General features: G+C 45.1%; 1 protein-coding gene across 1 annotated transcript in view; it reads right to left on the reverse strand.

Moving 5' to 3' along the window:
• The window catches only part of LOC127917967 (histone-lysine N-methyltransferase NSD2-like), a 44,973-nt gene extending 41,864 nt beyond the window's left edge, over positions 1-3,109 (reverse strand). Inside the window, 5 exon segments of the mRNA XM_052501127.1 lie at positions 935-1,441; positions 1,706-1,875; positions 2,048-2,213; positions 2,452-2,980; positions 2,982-3,109. Coding sequence (XP_052357087.1) covers positions 935-1,441; positions 1,706-1,875; positions 2,048-2,213; positions 2,452-2,980; positions 2,982-3,082 — 1,473 coding nt within the window. The 5' untranslated portion in view covers positions 3,083-3,109.
• Positions 3,110-17,142: the final 14,033 nt, after the last annotated feature.

Here is a 17,142-nt window from a genome sequence, read left to right on the forward strand (position 1 = left end):
GCAATTTTGACCAATCCCCGCTGAAAGAATCAGAGGGAGTGCCGCTTTGGTAGGGCGGTCGGCACTCTGCTAACCTTGGCTTTGGTAGGGCGGTCGGCACTCTGCTAACCTTGGCTTTGGTAGGGCGGTCGGCACTCTGCTAACCTTGGCTTTGGTAGGGCGGTCGGCACTCTGCTAACCTTGGCTTTGGTAGGGCGGTCGGCACTCTGCTAACCTTGGCTTTGGTAGGGCGGTCGGCACTCTGCTAACCTTGGCTTTGGTAGGGCGGTTGGCACTCTGCTAACCTTGGCTTTGGTAGGGCGGTCGGCACTCTGCTCTCCCCAGTCTGTCTATGGCGAGCACTGCTCAAAGCACCGAGTGCAATTTGCCAGCCGTTTTAAACTCTAAACATTTACACGGATCACGAATTAACAAATCTTTCTGGATAAAAATAAATAAATTGTAATACTGTTTTAAAAGTACATCTTCATTATGACCCTTTCAGGATTTTTTTTTTTTTTAAATCACAATCTCATTAAAAAATTATTAGAAAGAAATATCGATCTTCAAATTGAAAGTGATTGATCACCTTTGAATCTATTTGGGGGCTTTTGAGAGAGAGAAGGAATGGTGCATCCGTGCTGATAGCAAGCCCCAAGCATGATGGAGAGGAGAGGTGTGTGTGGATTTGTTCAGGAAAATAAACACAAATGGGCACTTTAGATGTTTCTAATTGTTTTTGTTATCTGCTGGAAACCATCCTAAAACTGAGCACATGAGACTTTTTATTAATTTATATGAAATTAACGTGGAAAAAAACAGAAAAAACATAGGATTTCAGAAAAGCTGCCGCAAAAATCAAGCATTTTTTGCCGTAGAAATCACAAAAAACTGTTGCGAAATCCTGGAGGGACAGGTATATAAGACCATGAAAATGATTCTAGTTTATCCAGACCTGAGAGGGCATCTCTGTTTGTCCTTTATGGGAGACCAGGACTTTAGTCTTCTTAGTTGTTTCCTTTTTCAGTGTTGAAGTGGTCTGCTTCCATTTCCCTTGTTTCTCAGTTCCATCTGTTGTTCTGGGGCTGCCGCTCTTCTTTTTCTCCAGTGAAGTGCTGCAGTCTGTGGGGGTGGGCTGGGCCTGGGAACTGGTTGGGCTGGGAGACAGGAGGGTCAGCCTGGATAGCTCCTGGTCCGGGGTTTGGGCCTTTGTCTGCTTTGGTCCAAGGTCGAGGCCATGCTCAGCGGGACCGAACTCAGCGGGACCGAGCTCAGCGGGGACATGCTCAGCACAGCCGGGCTCAGCCTGCAGGCGGGGGTTGAGGTGTGGCCCGTTAGTATCGTAGGTAAAGGTGTACTTGGCCAGGCGTTCCTCCAGGGCCAGGCTGGCAGCTTCCTTGGCCTGAGTGATGCCCACCACCCATTGGGCATGGAGCTTCCGAGGTACGGAAGAAGTGGTACTCTGGGGACAGAGGACAGTAAAACTCAGAACTACTAGTAAAGGACAGTAGAGCTCAGGCTGACAGTAGAGCTCAGGCTGACAGTAGAGCTCAGGCTGACAGTAGAGCTCAGGCTGACAGTAGAGCTCAGGCTGACAGTAGAGCTCAGGCTGACAGTAGAGCTCAGGCTGACAGTACAGCTCAGAGGACAGCGATGACATTGCTAGAAAAGGTAGATTTCCTGAAGAAAACTTGAGTAATTGAGCAAGAGTTTAAGGTTACTGTACCTTTCTGTGGAAGACCTGGGAAGATGGTTGTTTGTTGCCATGGCAGAGCTCAACATATTGTTCCTCCCTACTGAAGGAGGCCATGTTCTTCTGAAAGATGTAGCCCCTCTCCGGGGTGTTCCCAAAATACTGGACGTGATATAGGATGCCAGGCGTATGGCTGTTAATTGCTAAAAAAAAAAAAAGTTAAATTAAAAACATTAGTTAGAACTTCTGTGCAAAAATATTCCACTGGTTAATATTGCCATCTAAAACATTATTTCTAATGTCTCTTTTCAATCTAACCAAACTGTGTGTATAAGGACTTGGCAGGTAGTCTGTTCTGTTACTACGTGTTTTTACCTTTGTGTTTGAGGTGTGTGTTGAGTTCTGGGTCGGTAGAGACCATGCAGGGCCACCATGGGTATCCTGACACCTTGGTCCACACGACATCACCCACAGAGAACACTGTATTGACAGGGAGCTCCTCTTCCTGTCTCTGTTCCACCAGAGGACTGGCCTGCTGGATCTGAGAGGAACAGCATGCTGTCAGAAACCTCAATATTAACACTGAGGATCAGGAGGACTCTCACAAACAAGGACTCACAACGAGTGTACGATAAAGTTCTATTGAATCACAAAGACTGACAGGCACAAGTGACACTCTATGATCAACCTTTCATTTGGTCAGGGTCCAGCCCATAGAGACACAACAGTTGTTCTATGTCAATGATCTGGCGTTCTGTGTACTGAACTATAGAACCCACCTGTTGTGGTGCAGCAGTGCCCTCCTCTGGCTGACTGGCAGCTGACATCTCCCCTGGAACTGGGTCATGGTTGGAGGCAAGTTTGTGCAGAGGTTTGGGTTTGATGAGTCTCCTCTTCCTCCCCGCCCTACTGGCTGGAACCAGGAGGTCCTCAGTAGGCAGGTTGGGCCCCTCTCCACAGAACGTCTCGAAGCGCGCCGGCTTCCCCTTGGACACCATCTTGGTGATCTTCAGTTTAATCTCGGGGGAGGTGGCCTTCCTCTGGGGGCTGGGGTGGGAGGAGGGGGCCTCAGTACCCTTCAGGATGGGGGGCTCGGAGGGGCACAGCTTGGGCAGCTTGTCCTGGTCTCCGTTCAGCATGCGGGACGTCAGGTCCTTCAGCCTCTCATGACTATGACCATGAGAGGCCATCTGGTTTAGAACACTGTCCTGGAGCGTCACGGCCAACTGGGAAGCTGCCTTGTCCATCAGCAGGGCAGGGTCCACCCCCAGGTCACCCCCACCCCGACCCATCCTCCCCCAGGGGCTCAGATGGCTGCTTCATGCTGACTGGGTTGAGGGCCTCTGGCACCGAGGGCAGAGACCGCCCCTTACTGGTACTGTCCATCCCAGACCATCCCTTACGGTCCATCCCATCCAACTCCAGCCTCACTCAGCTACTGCACAGAGGGGGAAGGAGAGAAATAATGAGTGGTTTAGCAATGCATGTTGGATCTAGGGTGATGCAGAAAGTCTAACTCAACACTCCAATATAACAAAACAATAGTGCAAACGAATAGTGAGTGAAAATGCACAGGCGGATACATCAAACACTGGACTGAAAGCTGATTAAGCTGCGTCGTTAACGCACTAAAATGGCTCCACATTCAAATCTGAACAGTGCAAATTAGCTAGTAGTACAGTTAGCTACTTTGATAACATGCCAACCAACTACAGCTAGAAACTTGGTCATCTGATGCGCACCGAGTGGACACTTTTGTTACAGTATATGATGTGAAATGTAGCAATCAGAAAACTTACCAGGTCGCTAAGCACTCTATAATAGTTGGCTTACTTACTACTGCAATGTCCCAACATTGAATGAATGGCTAATACATGCAAGGAACAGCTCGCTTGCTAACCACATGCAATGTGGCCCAAACCAACAGTAACGCAGCCAGAATCGCCGACCATGAAAAGACAGACTAACTAGTTATTATATTTCAACAGAAAAATGTAGACATTGCCAATCACATATCACGAATAAATAAAAGTCAATACACTTTTTTTTTTTAAAGTCTCACTCTTTAGGAATATGGTAACATATTTCCTATTTTGAGATACTGACTTTGCTAGGATCTCTCGTTAATGGCCCAGGTCAGTTGCAGATAGATAAAGTAGCGTCAACTAAACCATGGCAGTAGCGTCACTAAACCATAGCGGTAGCGTCTACTAAACCATAGCGGTAGCGTCAACTAAACCATAGCGGTAGCGTCTACTAAACCATAGCGGTAGCGTCAACTAAACCATAGCAGTAGCGTCACTAAACCATAGCGGTAGCGTCAACTAAACCATAGCGGTAGCGTCTACTAAACCATAGCGGTAGCGTCACTAAACCATAGCGGTAGCGTCAACTAAACCATGGCGGTAGCGTCAACTAAACCATAGCGGTAGCGTCACTAAACCATAGCGGTAGCGTCAACTAAACCATGGCGGTAGCGTCAACTAAACCATAGCGGTAGCGTCTACTAAACCATAGCGGTAGCGTCACTAAACCATAGCGGTAGCGTCAACTAAACCATAGCGGTAGCGTCAACTAAACCATAGCGGTAGCGTCAACTAAACCATGGCGGTAGCGTCAACTAAACCATAGCGGTAGCGTCAACTAAACCATGGCGGTAGCGTCAACTAAACCATAGCGGTAGCGTCAACTAAACCATGGCGGTAGCGTCAACTAAACCATAGCGGTAGCGTCAACTAAACCATGGTGGTAGCGTCAACTAAACCATAGCCGTAGCGTCAACTAAACCATGGTGGTAGCGTCAACTAAACCATAGCCGTAGCGTCAACTAAACCATGGCGGTAGCGTCACTAAACCATGGCGGTAGCGTCAACTAAACCATAGCGGTAGCGTCACTAAACCATAGCGGTAGCGTAACTAAACCATGGCGGTAGCGTCAACTAAACCATGGCGGTAGCGTCAACTAAACCATGGCGGTAGCGTCACTAAACCATGGCGGTAGCGTCAACTAAACAATGGCGGTAGCGTCACTAAACCATAGCAGTAGCGTCAACTAAACCATAGCAGTAGCGTCACTAAACCATAGCGGTAGCGTCACTAAACCATAGCGGTAGCGTCACTAAACCATAGCGGTAGCGTCAACTAAACCATGGCGGTAGCGTCACTAAACCATAGCGGTAGCGTCAACTAAACCATAGCGGTAGCGTCAACTAAACCATAGCGGTAGCGTCAACTAAACCATAGCGGTAGCGTCAACTAAACCATAGCGGTAGCGTCAACTAAACCATAGCGGTAGCGTCAACTAAACCATAGCGGTAGCGTCAACTAAACCATGGCGGTAGCGTCAACTAAACCATGGCGGTAGCGTCACTAAACCATAGCGGTAGCGTCAACTAAACCATAGCGGTAGCGTCACTAAACCATAGCGGTAGCGTCAACTAAACCATAGCGGTAGCGTCAACTAAACCATAGCGGTAGCGTCAACTAAACCATAGCGGTAGCGTCAACTAAACCATAGCGGTAGCGTCAACTAAACCATGGCGGTAGCGTCACTAAACCATGGCGGTAGCGTCACTAAACCATGGCGGTAGCATAGCAACTAAACCATAGCGGTAGCGTCAACTAAACCATAGCGGTAGCGTCAACTAAACCATGGCGGTAGCGTCACTAAACCATAGCGGTAGCGTCAACTAAACCATAGCCGTAGCGTCAACTAAACCATGGCGGTAGCGTCAACTAAACCATGGCGGTAGCGTCACTAAACCATAGCGGTAGCGTCAACTAAACCATGGCGGTAGCGTCACTAAACCATAGCGGTAGCGTCAACTAAACCATAGCGGTAGCGTCAACTAAACCATGGCGGTAGCGTCACTAAACCATAGCGGTAGCGTCAACTAAACCATAGCGGTAGCGTCACTAAACCATAGCGGTAGCGTCAACTAAACCATAGCGGTAGCGTCACTAAACCATAGCGGTAGCGTCAACTAAACCATGGCGGTAGCATCAACTAAACCATAGCGGTAGCGTCAACTAAACCATAGCGGTAGCGTCACTAAACCATAGCGGTAGCGTCAACTAAACCATAGCGGTAGCGTCACTAAACCATAGCGGTAGCGTCAACTAAACCATGGCGGTAGCATCAACTAAACCATAGCGGTAGCGTCAACTAAACCATAGCGGTAGCGTCACCTAAACCATAGCGGTAGCGTCAATAAACCATGGCGGTAGCGTCACTAAACCATGGTGGTAGCGTCAACTAAACCATAGCCGTAGCGTCAACTAAACCATGGCGGTAGCGTCACTAAACCATAGCGGTAGCGTCAACTAAACCATAGCCGTAGCGTCAACTAAACCATGGCGGTAGCGTAAACCAACTAAACCATGGCGGTAGCGTCACTAAACCATAGCGGTAGCGTCAACTAAACCATGGCGGTAGCGTCACTAAACCATAGCGGTAGCGTCACTAAACCATAGCGTCAACTAAACCATAGCGGTAGCGTCACTAAACCATAGCGGTAGCGTCAACTAAACCATAGCGGTAGCGTCACTAAACCATAGCGGTAGCGTCAACTAAACCATAGCGGTAGCGTCACTAAACCATAGCAGTAGCGTCAACTAAACCATGGCGGTAGCATCAACTAAACCATAGCGGTAGCGTCAACTAAACCATAGCGGTAGCGTCACTAAACCATAGCGGTAGCGTCACTAAACCATAGCGGTAGCGTCAACTAAACCATAGCGGTAGCGTCACTAAACCATAGCAGTAGCGTCAACTAAACAATGGCGGTAGCATCAACTAAACCATAGCAGTAGCGTCAACTAAACCATAGCGGTAGCGTCAACTAAACCATAGCGGTAGCGTCAACTAAACCATGGCGGTAGCGTCAACTAAACCATGGCGGTAGCGTCAACTAAACCATAGCCGTAGCGTCAACTAAACCATGGCGGTAGCGTCACTAAACCATGGCGGTAGCGTCAACTAAACAATGGCGGTAGCGTCACTAAACCATAGCAGTAGCGTCAACTAAACCATAGCAGTAGCGTCACTAAACCATAGCGGTAGCGTCAACTAAACCATGGCGGTAGCGTCACTAAACCATAGCGGTAGCGTCAACTAAACCATGGCGGTAGCATCACTAAACCATGGCGGTAGCGTCACTAAACCATAGTGGTAGCGTCAACTAAACCATGGCGGTAGCGTCACTAAACAATAGCGGTAGCGTCAACTAAACCATAGCGGTAGCGTCAACTAAACCATAGCCGTAGCGTCAACTAAACCATGGCGGTAGCGTCACTAAACCATAGCGGTAGCGTCAACTAAACCATAGCCGTAGCGTCAACTAAACCATGGCATGAATGTTCTGTTAGCTACTAAACATAATGAAATGCATCCAAAAAGCATTTCAACTAACCGACGCTCAATGACACAGCTAGAGTAGCTAACAAGAGTAGCTGGTTAGAGTAGATAGCTGGCTAGAGTAGCTGGTTAGAGTAGATAGCTGGCTAGAGTAGCTGGATAGAGTAGCTGGCTAGAGTAGATAACTGGAGTAGCTGGCTAGAGTAGATAACTGGAGTAGCTGGCTAGAGTAGATAACTGGAGTAGCTGGCTAGAGTAGATAACTGGAGTAGCTGGCTAGAGTAATTAACTAGAGTAGCTAACTAGAGTAGCTAACTAGAGTAGCTGGCTAAAGTAGCTGGCTGGAGTAGCTGGCTAGAGTGGCTAGCTAGAGTATCTGGCTAAAGTGGCTAGCTGGAGTAGCTAACAAAAGTAGCTGGCTGGAGTAGCTAACAAGAGTAGCTGGCTGGAGTAGCTGGCTGGAGTAGCTAACTAGAGTAGCTGGCTTAAGTAGCTAACTGGAGAAGCTGGCTAAAGTGGCTAGCTGGAGTAGGTAACTAGAGTAGCTAGCAAAATTATCTGTCTGGAGTAGCTGGCTAGAGTGGCTAGCTGGAGTAGCTAACTAGAGTAGCTAACAAGAGTAGTTAGCTAGAGTAGCTGGATAGAGTGGCTAGCTGGAGTAGTTAACTGGAGTAGCTAGCTGGAGTAGCTGGCTAGAGTAGCTGACTGGAATAGCTAGCTGGAGTAGCTAACAAGAGTAGCTGGCTGGAGTAGCTAACTAGAGTAGCTAGCTGGCTATCTAGCCACCATTCAAAGTAGCTAACTGGAGTAGCTAGCTGGCCATCTAGCCACCATTCAAAGTTAGCTAACTATAGTAGCTAACTGGAGTAGCTAACTAGAACTAGAGTAGCTAGCTGGCCATCTAGCCACCATTCAACGTTAGCTAGCGACGTGCCAACTTGACTGACATGCGCAGCTACAGCTAGCTAGCTAACGTTACATTGCTAACTAACTCGCTATGTTAGAATAAACACGTTTATTGAAAGATGACCACGCTCGCATTGTCCTCCCATAATTGTAGTAATGTGTTAAATTACCTGTTGAATTTCTCGAATAGTTATCAAATTTGAAAATAGTCTGTTTGAATCATCTTGAAAACCCCGATTTCATTCAACTTGAATCAAAGCTTGCGGGAAACTCTACTCCCAATCAGCGCGAAAAATACTCACTTCTGATTGGTTGGGAGGAGCGACGCGTTTAACCGGCCCTTTCAAAAATGTCTGTGCTATCTGAGATCCTTGGGACGTCCCTACCCCATTGAAGTTTACATTTTAAATGGATACGGTCAGGTAAGGGTTATAGTAAGGGTAGTGGTCGGAGTTAAAGGGGGGAAAAATCATCATCTCCAATACCACCCCAACATCTGTGCTTTTCTGTGTTTTGTCGTAGAAAGATAGAAGGAGATACAACTTTTATGCAGTACCTGCCCAGTACCCACCTTTAGTCACTGTCACCCTGCTACCACCCAGGTACTTTAACATGCACCTTAGAGACCGCTGCCCAATGTACATAGTCAGGGATTTTTTTGTTGTTGAAATTTATCTAGGCAAATCAGTTAAGAACAAATTCTTATTTACAATGACAGCCTACCAGGGAACAGTGCCTTGTTCAGGGGCAAAACGACAGATTTTTAGCTAAGCTTGGGGAATCGATCCAGGAACTTTTCGGTTACTGAGCCAACGCTCTAACCACTAGGCTACCTGCCGCCCCTCCCTGGTCGCTTTAATAATGTTTACCTACTGCTTATACCCACTTCATATTGCTGTAATATACTATTCTTCAGATATACTATATATTCTATACTTATATACTGTCCATATTTTTATTTATTTATTTTATTTCACCTTTATTTAACCAGGTAGGCTAGTTGAGAACAAGTTCTCATTTGCAACTGCGACCTGGATGGATAGTGTACGATCATAGATACAATTTGGCTACATAAACCTACAAACATTTACAATAGCAAAATCATAATAATCACAAAAATGGTTTCAGATCAAAGTCCACGTTGAGACCGAAGTGAGCGAAGGGTCTTTAAATTAAAGATCAAGGCAGCCTCTCGTTTTAACAATAAATTGTCGAGGTCACCCCGTCTTCTAGGGAGGGTAACATGTTCGATGCCAACCTAACGTAGAGACGAAATCGAGTGGTTTTCTTCCAAAATCGAGTTTCTGCATCTAAAGGTTCTACGATGCTCCGACATATGTACTTTTAATTCGCGCTTTGTTTTACCCACATTAATTTTACCACAAGGACAAGTTATAAGATAAATAACTGCCTTTAGTGGAGCACGTGATAGCGCCTTTGATTGGGATCTGTTTCCCTGTTTGGGGGTGTTTGAAGGATCTACATGTATAAGTGCCATTGCATTGAGCACAGCCGTTACATTTGTAGTTTCCATCCAGTCGGAGAGCAAATAGACGTTGTGCAGGGATATATTGGGGTGGTAAATCAGTTTACCATTTGATCTCTGAGATTTCTGCCCCGAGAGAATACGACCAAGGGAAGGTCTGAAAACACATTACAAATACTATCATCGGATCTTACAATGTGCCAATGTTTGTGAACGATTCCCTTAATTTATTCAGAGCACTTTGAATAGCGAGCAGTTAGAATGCAAGAATGCTTCTTTTTGCGAGACTGACCTTGAAAAAGGTCATGTTTTGTTTAGAATTTTCTCAATGGCAGTATTAATCTCGTCTCGTATTAATCTGACCATTTTTGTACCCGCTCTCCTTGAATTTTCTTTGAGTCTCAGCCATATTTCTGTCGAAGTCGGATTGTTTTTGACAAATTCTTTTGATTCGACAGAATTGGCTGTAGGGCTAACTGTTTTTCAAGGGAAGTGGGTGACAACTATCAGCCCTCAACACACTGTTACGATCAGTAGGTTTCCTGTAAAGATCGGTGTATAGAACATTATCTTCACACAAGATCAGAAGATCAAGGAAACTGATTTGACGTGTATCAGATTGCATAGTAAATCTCAGATGCTCAGAACAGGAGTTAAGAAAAGCATAAAACGCCTGGAACTGTTTTGCATCACCCCTCCAAAGAACACAAATATCATCAATATACCGTTTCCACATAATGATGTGAGGCAAGAAAACATTTTTGAGAGGGATGAAAATATACTTTTTCTCCATGTAACCCACATACAAATTAGCATAGTTAGGAGCCATGGGGGATCCTATAGCAGTACCCTTCATCTGAATAAAGAAATAATTTAGAAACATAAAGTAGTTGTGTGTGAGTACTATTTCAGCCAATGTTATAATGCAGGGACTGGAAGGTAGTTCATTAGGGTCACATTGCAGAAGAAAATGCTCAATAGCTTCAATACCGCCCTCGTGTGGAATATTTGTGTATAACGACTCAACATCAAACGTCACTAACAAAGTATTCTCAGGGAGAGGATCAAGATATTCAATAATGGAGATCATGCTAGTGGTGTCCTTTACAATGTTTCTAAAAAAAACAAACATGTCCAACTTAACTTGCAAATCGTTGCACTGAGTAGTAGGCACAAAATATAACCCTTTATTAAACAAGGAGATATGGGCAGGGCTCAATATCTTGCTTGATAAATGAAGACACACTCAGTCCCGTAGGAACGGTCTCCTCTGCCTCTGATAGTCGGGTGCGGCATCTCATCGGTGCGGGCGCCCGCGGCCACCTCCGCACTTCCATCGGCCCAGTCTCTCGTTGGATAAAAAACTGCCACTGGAAGCGGAAGAGGCGCTAGTTGTAGAGCGTTGGTCAGACGGGGGTGGATAGAAGTAAGCGTCATCCCTCCTGCGTCTGTCATGACGAGGAGGACCTCTTTTATCAGGGTTTCTCCAGAAGTAGACTTTGTCCTCGGCCTTGTCTTTTTGTCTTGGTTGAATTTCTTGATTTTAAGTTCCTTTATTTCTGTAGACAACTTGTCCTGGAGCGCTTGGTTAGTTTTCATCAGTTCATTGAATATGCATCATCATTAACAGCTCCTTGCAGTTAGGGTTTAGGGTTTAGTGTTAGTGTTAAGGTTAGGGTTTAGGGTTTAGGGTTTAGTGTTAGGGTTTAGTGTTAGTGTTAAGGTTAGGGTTTAAGGTTTAGTGTTAAGGTTAGGGTTTAGTGTTAGTGTTAAGGTTAGGGTTTAAGGTTTAGTGTTAAGGTTAGGGTTTAGTGTTAGTGTTAAGGTTAGGGTTTAAGGTTTAGGGTTTAGTGTTAAGGTTAGGGTTTAAGGTTAGATTTTGAATATAATTGTGTTTAGTTTCAACTAGTTAGTTTTACGGTGCACAGGCCTATCTCCTGTTTATCCCTCCCATTTCTGATGATCTAATATAATAGGTGTAGTACTTAAAAAGGCCTGTAGATGTCCTCCTAGGATCATAAATTAAACTGAGGTAAGCTCCAAGTTGCCTCTTTTTCTGGGTGGCAGTGCAGAAGTCGATGTGGTGAGAGATTCATTCAACCATAATGTTGTTAAATGTGAACATAAACGCCATATTGTGCATTTAAATGGTTTTATTGTTTTGTTAAAGGACAGGAAAACCTAAAAGAGGAAGTGCCAAACTAAAACCAAACAAACCATAAATATATAGAGATTAAAAATAAATTATGAATAAAACCATGTTCTTCTCCATCCATTTTCCTGTCTGTTCAAACCCATTTTCTAAAACCTCTCGTTCAGGCCATTTGGCGTTATTGTCTGTAGGTGCTGGATCCACTCCCGTTCTACCCTCTTTCGCTGCCCACAGGTCCAGCCTCTGTAACCCTGATATGGTAAGGTGAGTGATGGGATGCTCCTGGAAATGGGTTATGAGTTCCGTTTGTAGGTGTGCCCTTTTAATGTTATACAGGTGTTGTTTGAGTCTGGTTTCTATGGTGTGTTTGGTTTCTCCAATGTATTGTTTATTGCAAAGTGTAATGTAACATGTATAAATGGTGTTATGTGTTGTGCACGTGAGTGAGGACCCAAAAGCGGTTTAACAGATACAGAGTCTTTTAATGTCAAATCACAGGGAAGACATAGATCCTCTTCAGATGTATAAAAATGGCAAAATATAGACAACCCGCAGAGAGGGCGACAAAAGAATAATAAAGTCCCTCTGAATATGACAGAAGAGTCCCCTTCTTGCAGCAGAGGACAGTAGCTGGGTTAGAGTCCCCTTCTAGCAGCCGAGGATAATAGCTGGGTGAGCGGCGACAGACTGCTGGTCTCTCTGGGTAGGCGCGGGTCGTAGAGGACAGAGGTACCTGATCACATGTAGCATCAGAAGAACAGGTAGATTCCGACAGGACAAGGGTGAAGCAAACAAGACGATAGTTTGGTTCTGGCATGAGAAACTCAAACGAGAATCTGACAAAGACAGAAGCAGGAACAGAGAGAGAAATAGAGACCTAATCAGAGGGGAAAAGGGAACAGGTGGGAAAAGGGTGAACGAGGTAGTTAGAGGAGATGAGGAACAGCTGGAGGAGGAGAGAAAGAGATGGTAACCTAATACGACCAGCAGAGGGAGACGGAGTGAAGAGAAAGAACAGGAACAAGACATAATATGACAATACATGACAGTTATGTGTGTTCAATGAATAAGATTATTGTACTGGTGCTGATGTGTGGCTATGTATATTTGTAATGAACTTTATCTGTCGAAAATGGACGTTATGAGGTTTGAGGTCTTGTGGTGGCTTACTACTGAATCTTGCTTTGGTGAGCAGGTCCTTTAAGTTTTTGTTCTTTCTAAATGCTGAAATAATTCTGTATGGTTTGAGTGGTATGTAAGTGTGCTGAACTGTAGAGAAGTTGTGTTTGAATGATTGATGTAGGGGTCTAATTCTATGTGAAAATGTGGTTACTAAGGGGATGATACTTGTCTGTTGATTGAGTATTGATGACAAGGGAGAAGAGACAGAGGAAGTGTTTAGTGATTGGTGCAGATCACTTTCCATAGGGGAGTCAGGGTTAGGGTGAAGGAGGGAGATAGGATGAGAACCCTGGTTAGGGTAATGGTACACATTAGTGTTAGGTTTGGGGAAAGGTTGAGGTTAAGGTTAGGCGTGGGGTTAAGGGAAAGGTTAAGGTTAGGCGTGGGGTTAAGGGAAAGGTTAAGGTTAGGCGTGGGGTTAAGGGAAAGGTTAAGGTTAGGCGTGGGGTTAAGGGAAAGGTTAAGGTTAGGCGTGGGGTTAAGGGAAAGGTTAAGGTTAGGCGTGGGGTTAAGGGAAAGGTTAAGGTTAGGCGTGAGATTTGGGAAGAGGTAAAGATTAGGCGCAGGGTTTGGGGAAAGGTTAAGGTTACACTTGGGGTTAAGGGAAAGGTTAAGGTTAGGCGTGAGGTTTGGGCAGAGGTTAGGATTAGGCGTGGGGTTTGGGGAGAGGTTAGGATTAGGCGTGGGGTTTGGGGAGAGGTTAAGATTAGACGTGGGGTTAAGGGAAAGGTTAAGGTTAGGCGTGAGGTTTGGGAAGAGGTTAAGATTAGGCGTGGGGTTTGGGGAAAGGTTAAGGTTACACTTGGGGTTAAGGGAAAGGTTAAGGTTAGGCGTGAGGTTTGGGGAGAGGTTAGGATTAGGCGTGGGGTTTGGGGAAAGGTTAATGTTACACTTGGGGTTAAGGGAAAGGTTAAAGTTAAGGTTAGGCGTGAGGTTTTGGGAGAGGTTAGGATTAGGCGTGGGGTTTGGGGAGAGGTTAAGGTTAGGTGTTGGGTTACGGGAAAGGTTAAGGTTAGGCGTGGGGTTAAGGGAAGGGTTAAGGTTAGGCGTGAGGTTTGGGGAGGGGTTAAGGTTAGGAGTAGGATTGAGGTTAAGGTTAAGAGAGGTGGATGATTTGCTGTGGTCTGTGAGTGTTGGATGAATGGGAGGGAGGGCGGCCAATGTGTTGTTTTTAATAGTTCTTAAAAATCGTTTTGAATATCCTCTTCTTCTAAGTGCGTTGAATAGTATATTTATTGCATAATCCAGGTCTTGCTTGCAAGATGATATCCTGTAGAACCGTATAATTTGTGATTTTATTATTCCCTTAAATGTATGTTTGGGGTGGTAACTGTGTTTATGAAGTAAAGCATGTGTGTCTGTTGGTTTGAAGTAAACTCTAGTGTGTAGTGTTTTCTGTGATTGATTGTTATTACTGAAAAAAACTGTTGTGTCTAAGAAGTTGACTGTATAGTTATTTGTTGGGGAGAGGAAGTGGTCTGAGGGGGTTTCAGGGTGGTTTCGACTCTAATGATGGTGGTGGGTGTCAATTTATGTTTGTACCTCTTATGTGCCCAGCCTGTTGCGATTGTCAGTGCCAGAGTGTTGGGTCTGTTTATTTGTTGTGTAATAGTGTAGGTGATTGACCGGTAATGTGCCTGTAGTATGTTCATGTTGTTTTGCATCCACTGGTGTGTGTTCTGTGATAATTTTGTTGTGGTGTTATCTGTGGGTGAAGATGGTTTGATAAAGTTGGTGACACGATGCACCTGTCTCATCATGCCAGTGGGGAATGTCTGGTTTTTAAATGCTTTTTCCACCACCTCCATGTGGTGGGTTGCCTGTATTAATTTAAAATACAGTTTGGCAGTCTGTCTTGTCTCCTCATCTGGGGGTTCGTATCGGCCCGGCCGTCTGTATGCATAGGGTTGGGTTTGTGGTGTCCTATCATATGACCTGGTCTTTAGATTCATTAGTGCCTGCATTGTTCCTAAACCCTGAGGCTAAAATACCTAAATACTGCGCTTCCTAGTTAATAGACTACAATCAGGTTGTTCTCGGTCGAGGAGGACCGGACAGTGTAATTCAAAAAGCAGGGCAATACTATATTTAGAAATAGAAGATGTGAAGGCCTTAACAGCACGATACTTTTGTGCTGCTCAGAGCCAATCCTTACCGCCTTGTTATTTTGTCTGCCGGGTTTATTGAAGTATGAAGGTAGAGATGAGGTTATGGTTGTTTCTTGATGTTCCCGAATTCCAGGGCTGGGGCTGTGATCCGTTGTTCTTTCGCCGTGTTCTTTGCAGACCGGGTTATTGCCATATAGAGATGGAGATGAGGTGTACCGATTGTTTCTTAACGTTCCCGAGTTCAAAGGCTGGGGCAGTGATCCGTTGTTCTTTCTGGGTTCAATCCTGTTAAAAGATCTGATCCCACAGGTTAAAATCCCGATTGTTTCCCCAAGTGTCTGTGCACCTTTAGGCAATGAGCTCCCCTTACCCCTCCACATCTTAACTCTAAAACGTAACTTTTAATTATATTGGTTAAAATCAAAAAGGTGATTAAAAGCCAAGCAATGTTAAAATCCACTGTGAAGTCCTGTTTGCAAAAACCCTGACGTTTCGCAGAATTTTCTGCTTCTTCAGAGGGATCTTTTCCTCGACCGAGAACCCCGTACCTTTTAAAATGGGCGCAATTAGGAGGGAGAGACCCAACCACTGCGCCCAAATTGGGCGTTTCTATCTTTCTGTTATCTTATTGGTTCAATTTACCCACGGGAGATACTCAAAGGCGGGAAATGTATGGCCTTACAAGAGCTTATATGTTGAGCTCCTCTTTCTTCTGTTTGCTTTTCCGTTCAGTTTCCAGACTTTGTTCTAAATTAACCTAGCGATATCCCCAGTCAGATCTTCTATCAGTTAAATATCCTTTGTCATGATAGTCCCTCATTTATCCCAATATTTCCCTCTCTGATACTTTACTTCCCTAACTTTCCCTCCCTATTCTGTCCCCGTCTTGTTACTCTGTTCAATTATATTACATTTTCTATTTCCATAGTAGTTATGTGTGGTTCTATATATGGATACAATTCGATCCCTCTAGCACAATGAGACAAATCAAATAAATAAAAATGAATAACAGTGTTGGGGGAGAGAAGAGTGAATCAATGTTATATGTTGCTGTGATTGACAAGCGCTATTGCTCTCCCGGTGCGTCCAGATGTGTATGACCCGTGGACAGCGGAGGAGCAACACGCCACCCGGGGAGCAGAAGCCAGCACCTGAGGGCAGTGCTATGCTTGTAGAGGGACAACCCAGGGATGGCACGGGCTAGGGTTAGGTTTTGAATATAAATGTGTTTCGTTTCAACTAGTTAGGCCTGTGCACCGTAAAACTATCTCCTGTTTATCCCTCCCATTTCTGATGATCTAATATAATAGGTGTAGTACTTAAAAAGGCCCGTAGATGTCCTCCTAGGATCATAAATTAAACTGACGTAAGCTCCAAGTTGCCTCTTTTCTGGGTGGCAGTGCAGAAGTCGATGTGGTGAGAGATTCATTCAAGAGGTCCCAAATCTCGTCTCATACCCTCTCTCTCAATGGGCAACAATCAATGGGCAACAAGTAGAGCATGTAAAAAACATTTAGCATCCACAGGCACCTATGTTTCCGGTAACATGCAATTTTTCCCCAAAACTTAAAACACATTTTTCCTATTAAAAGGTTTTATACAAAAACGGTTTGAATTCAATAGAAAATGCTCGTCTATGTGTGTCCTTTCGTGCAAAAAAAAACCATCCAGATTGGATATGTACTTTTTGATTTATTCACGTTTTGGTGTAACGGAATGTGATCCAAGATGGCGGAGCACACAGTAGCCCTGAGAGTTTCCGGGATTCCATCGATAGATTGGCCTGCCCGTTGATGACACACTCAGTGGCGGGTCGACCAGACAGGTACCGGTGCGAAATCAGTAACCTGGTTTTGACAAACAGACTTCCATGTCCTAGAGAGACGGGGTGGTGTCAAACTGCTCAGCCCGGATAGAAAATGAGTAATGGACACTTTTGAGGGATGTGAGCCACTCAGAACCATGGTACTTTGGACATTTTCCGCTGGCGACCGATTTAGTGGGTTTGACCAGCCCCTTCGGCGCCCGATTTGTCCTAACTTATGATCCATGTTTCCCAGCTTGGTGGTGGGAGGATATTGAGCCTTGTCCTGGGCAGGTGCTCTATCCCAGCTATTACCTTGTGGGTAAGTCAATAGTCCATAGGCCCAGAGAGAGAGTGGACAAGCTGTGTGTGACCTCTGATGCCCAGATAGAGGCATATAACCTGGGTAGGGGTGTAAGGCCTTTAGGCCTGTCTGTCCCTTCATCCCATGAGAGAGAGTTTAGCCTTTTATGACT

Source organism: Oncorhynchus keta, unplaced genomic scaffold (genome assembly GCF_023373465.1).
Source record: "Oncorhynchus keta strain PuntledgeMale-10-30-2019 unplaced genomic scaffold, Oket_V2 Un_contig_1254_pilon_pilon, whole genome shotgun sequence".
NCBI lineage: Eukaryota > Metazoa > Chordata > Actinopteri > Salmoniformes > Salmonidae > Oncorhynchus > Oncorhynchus keta.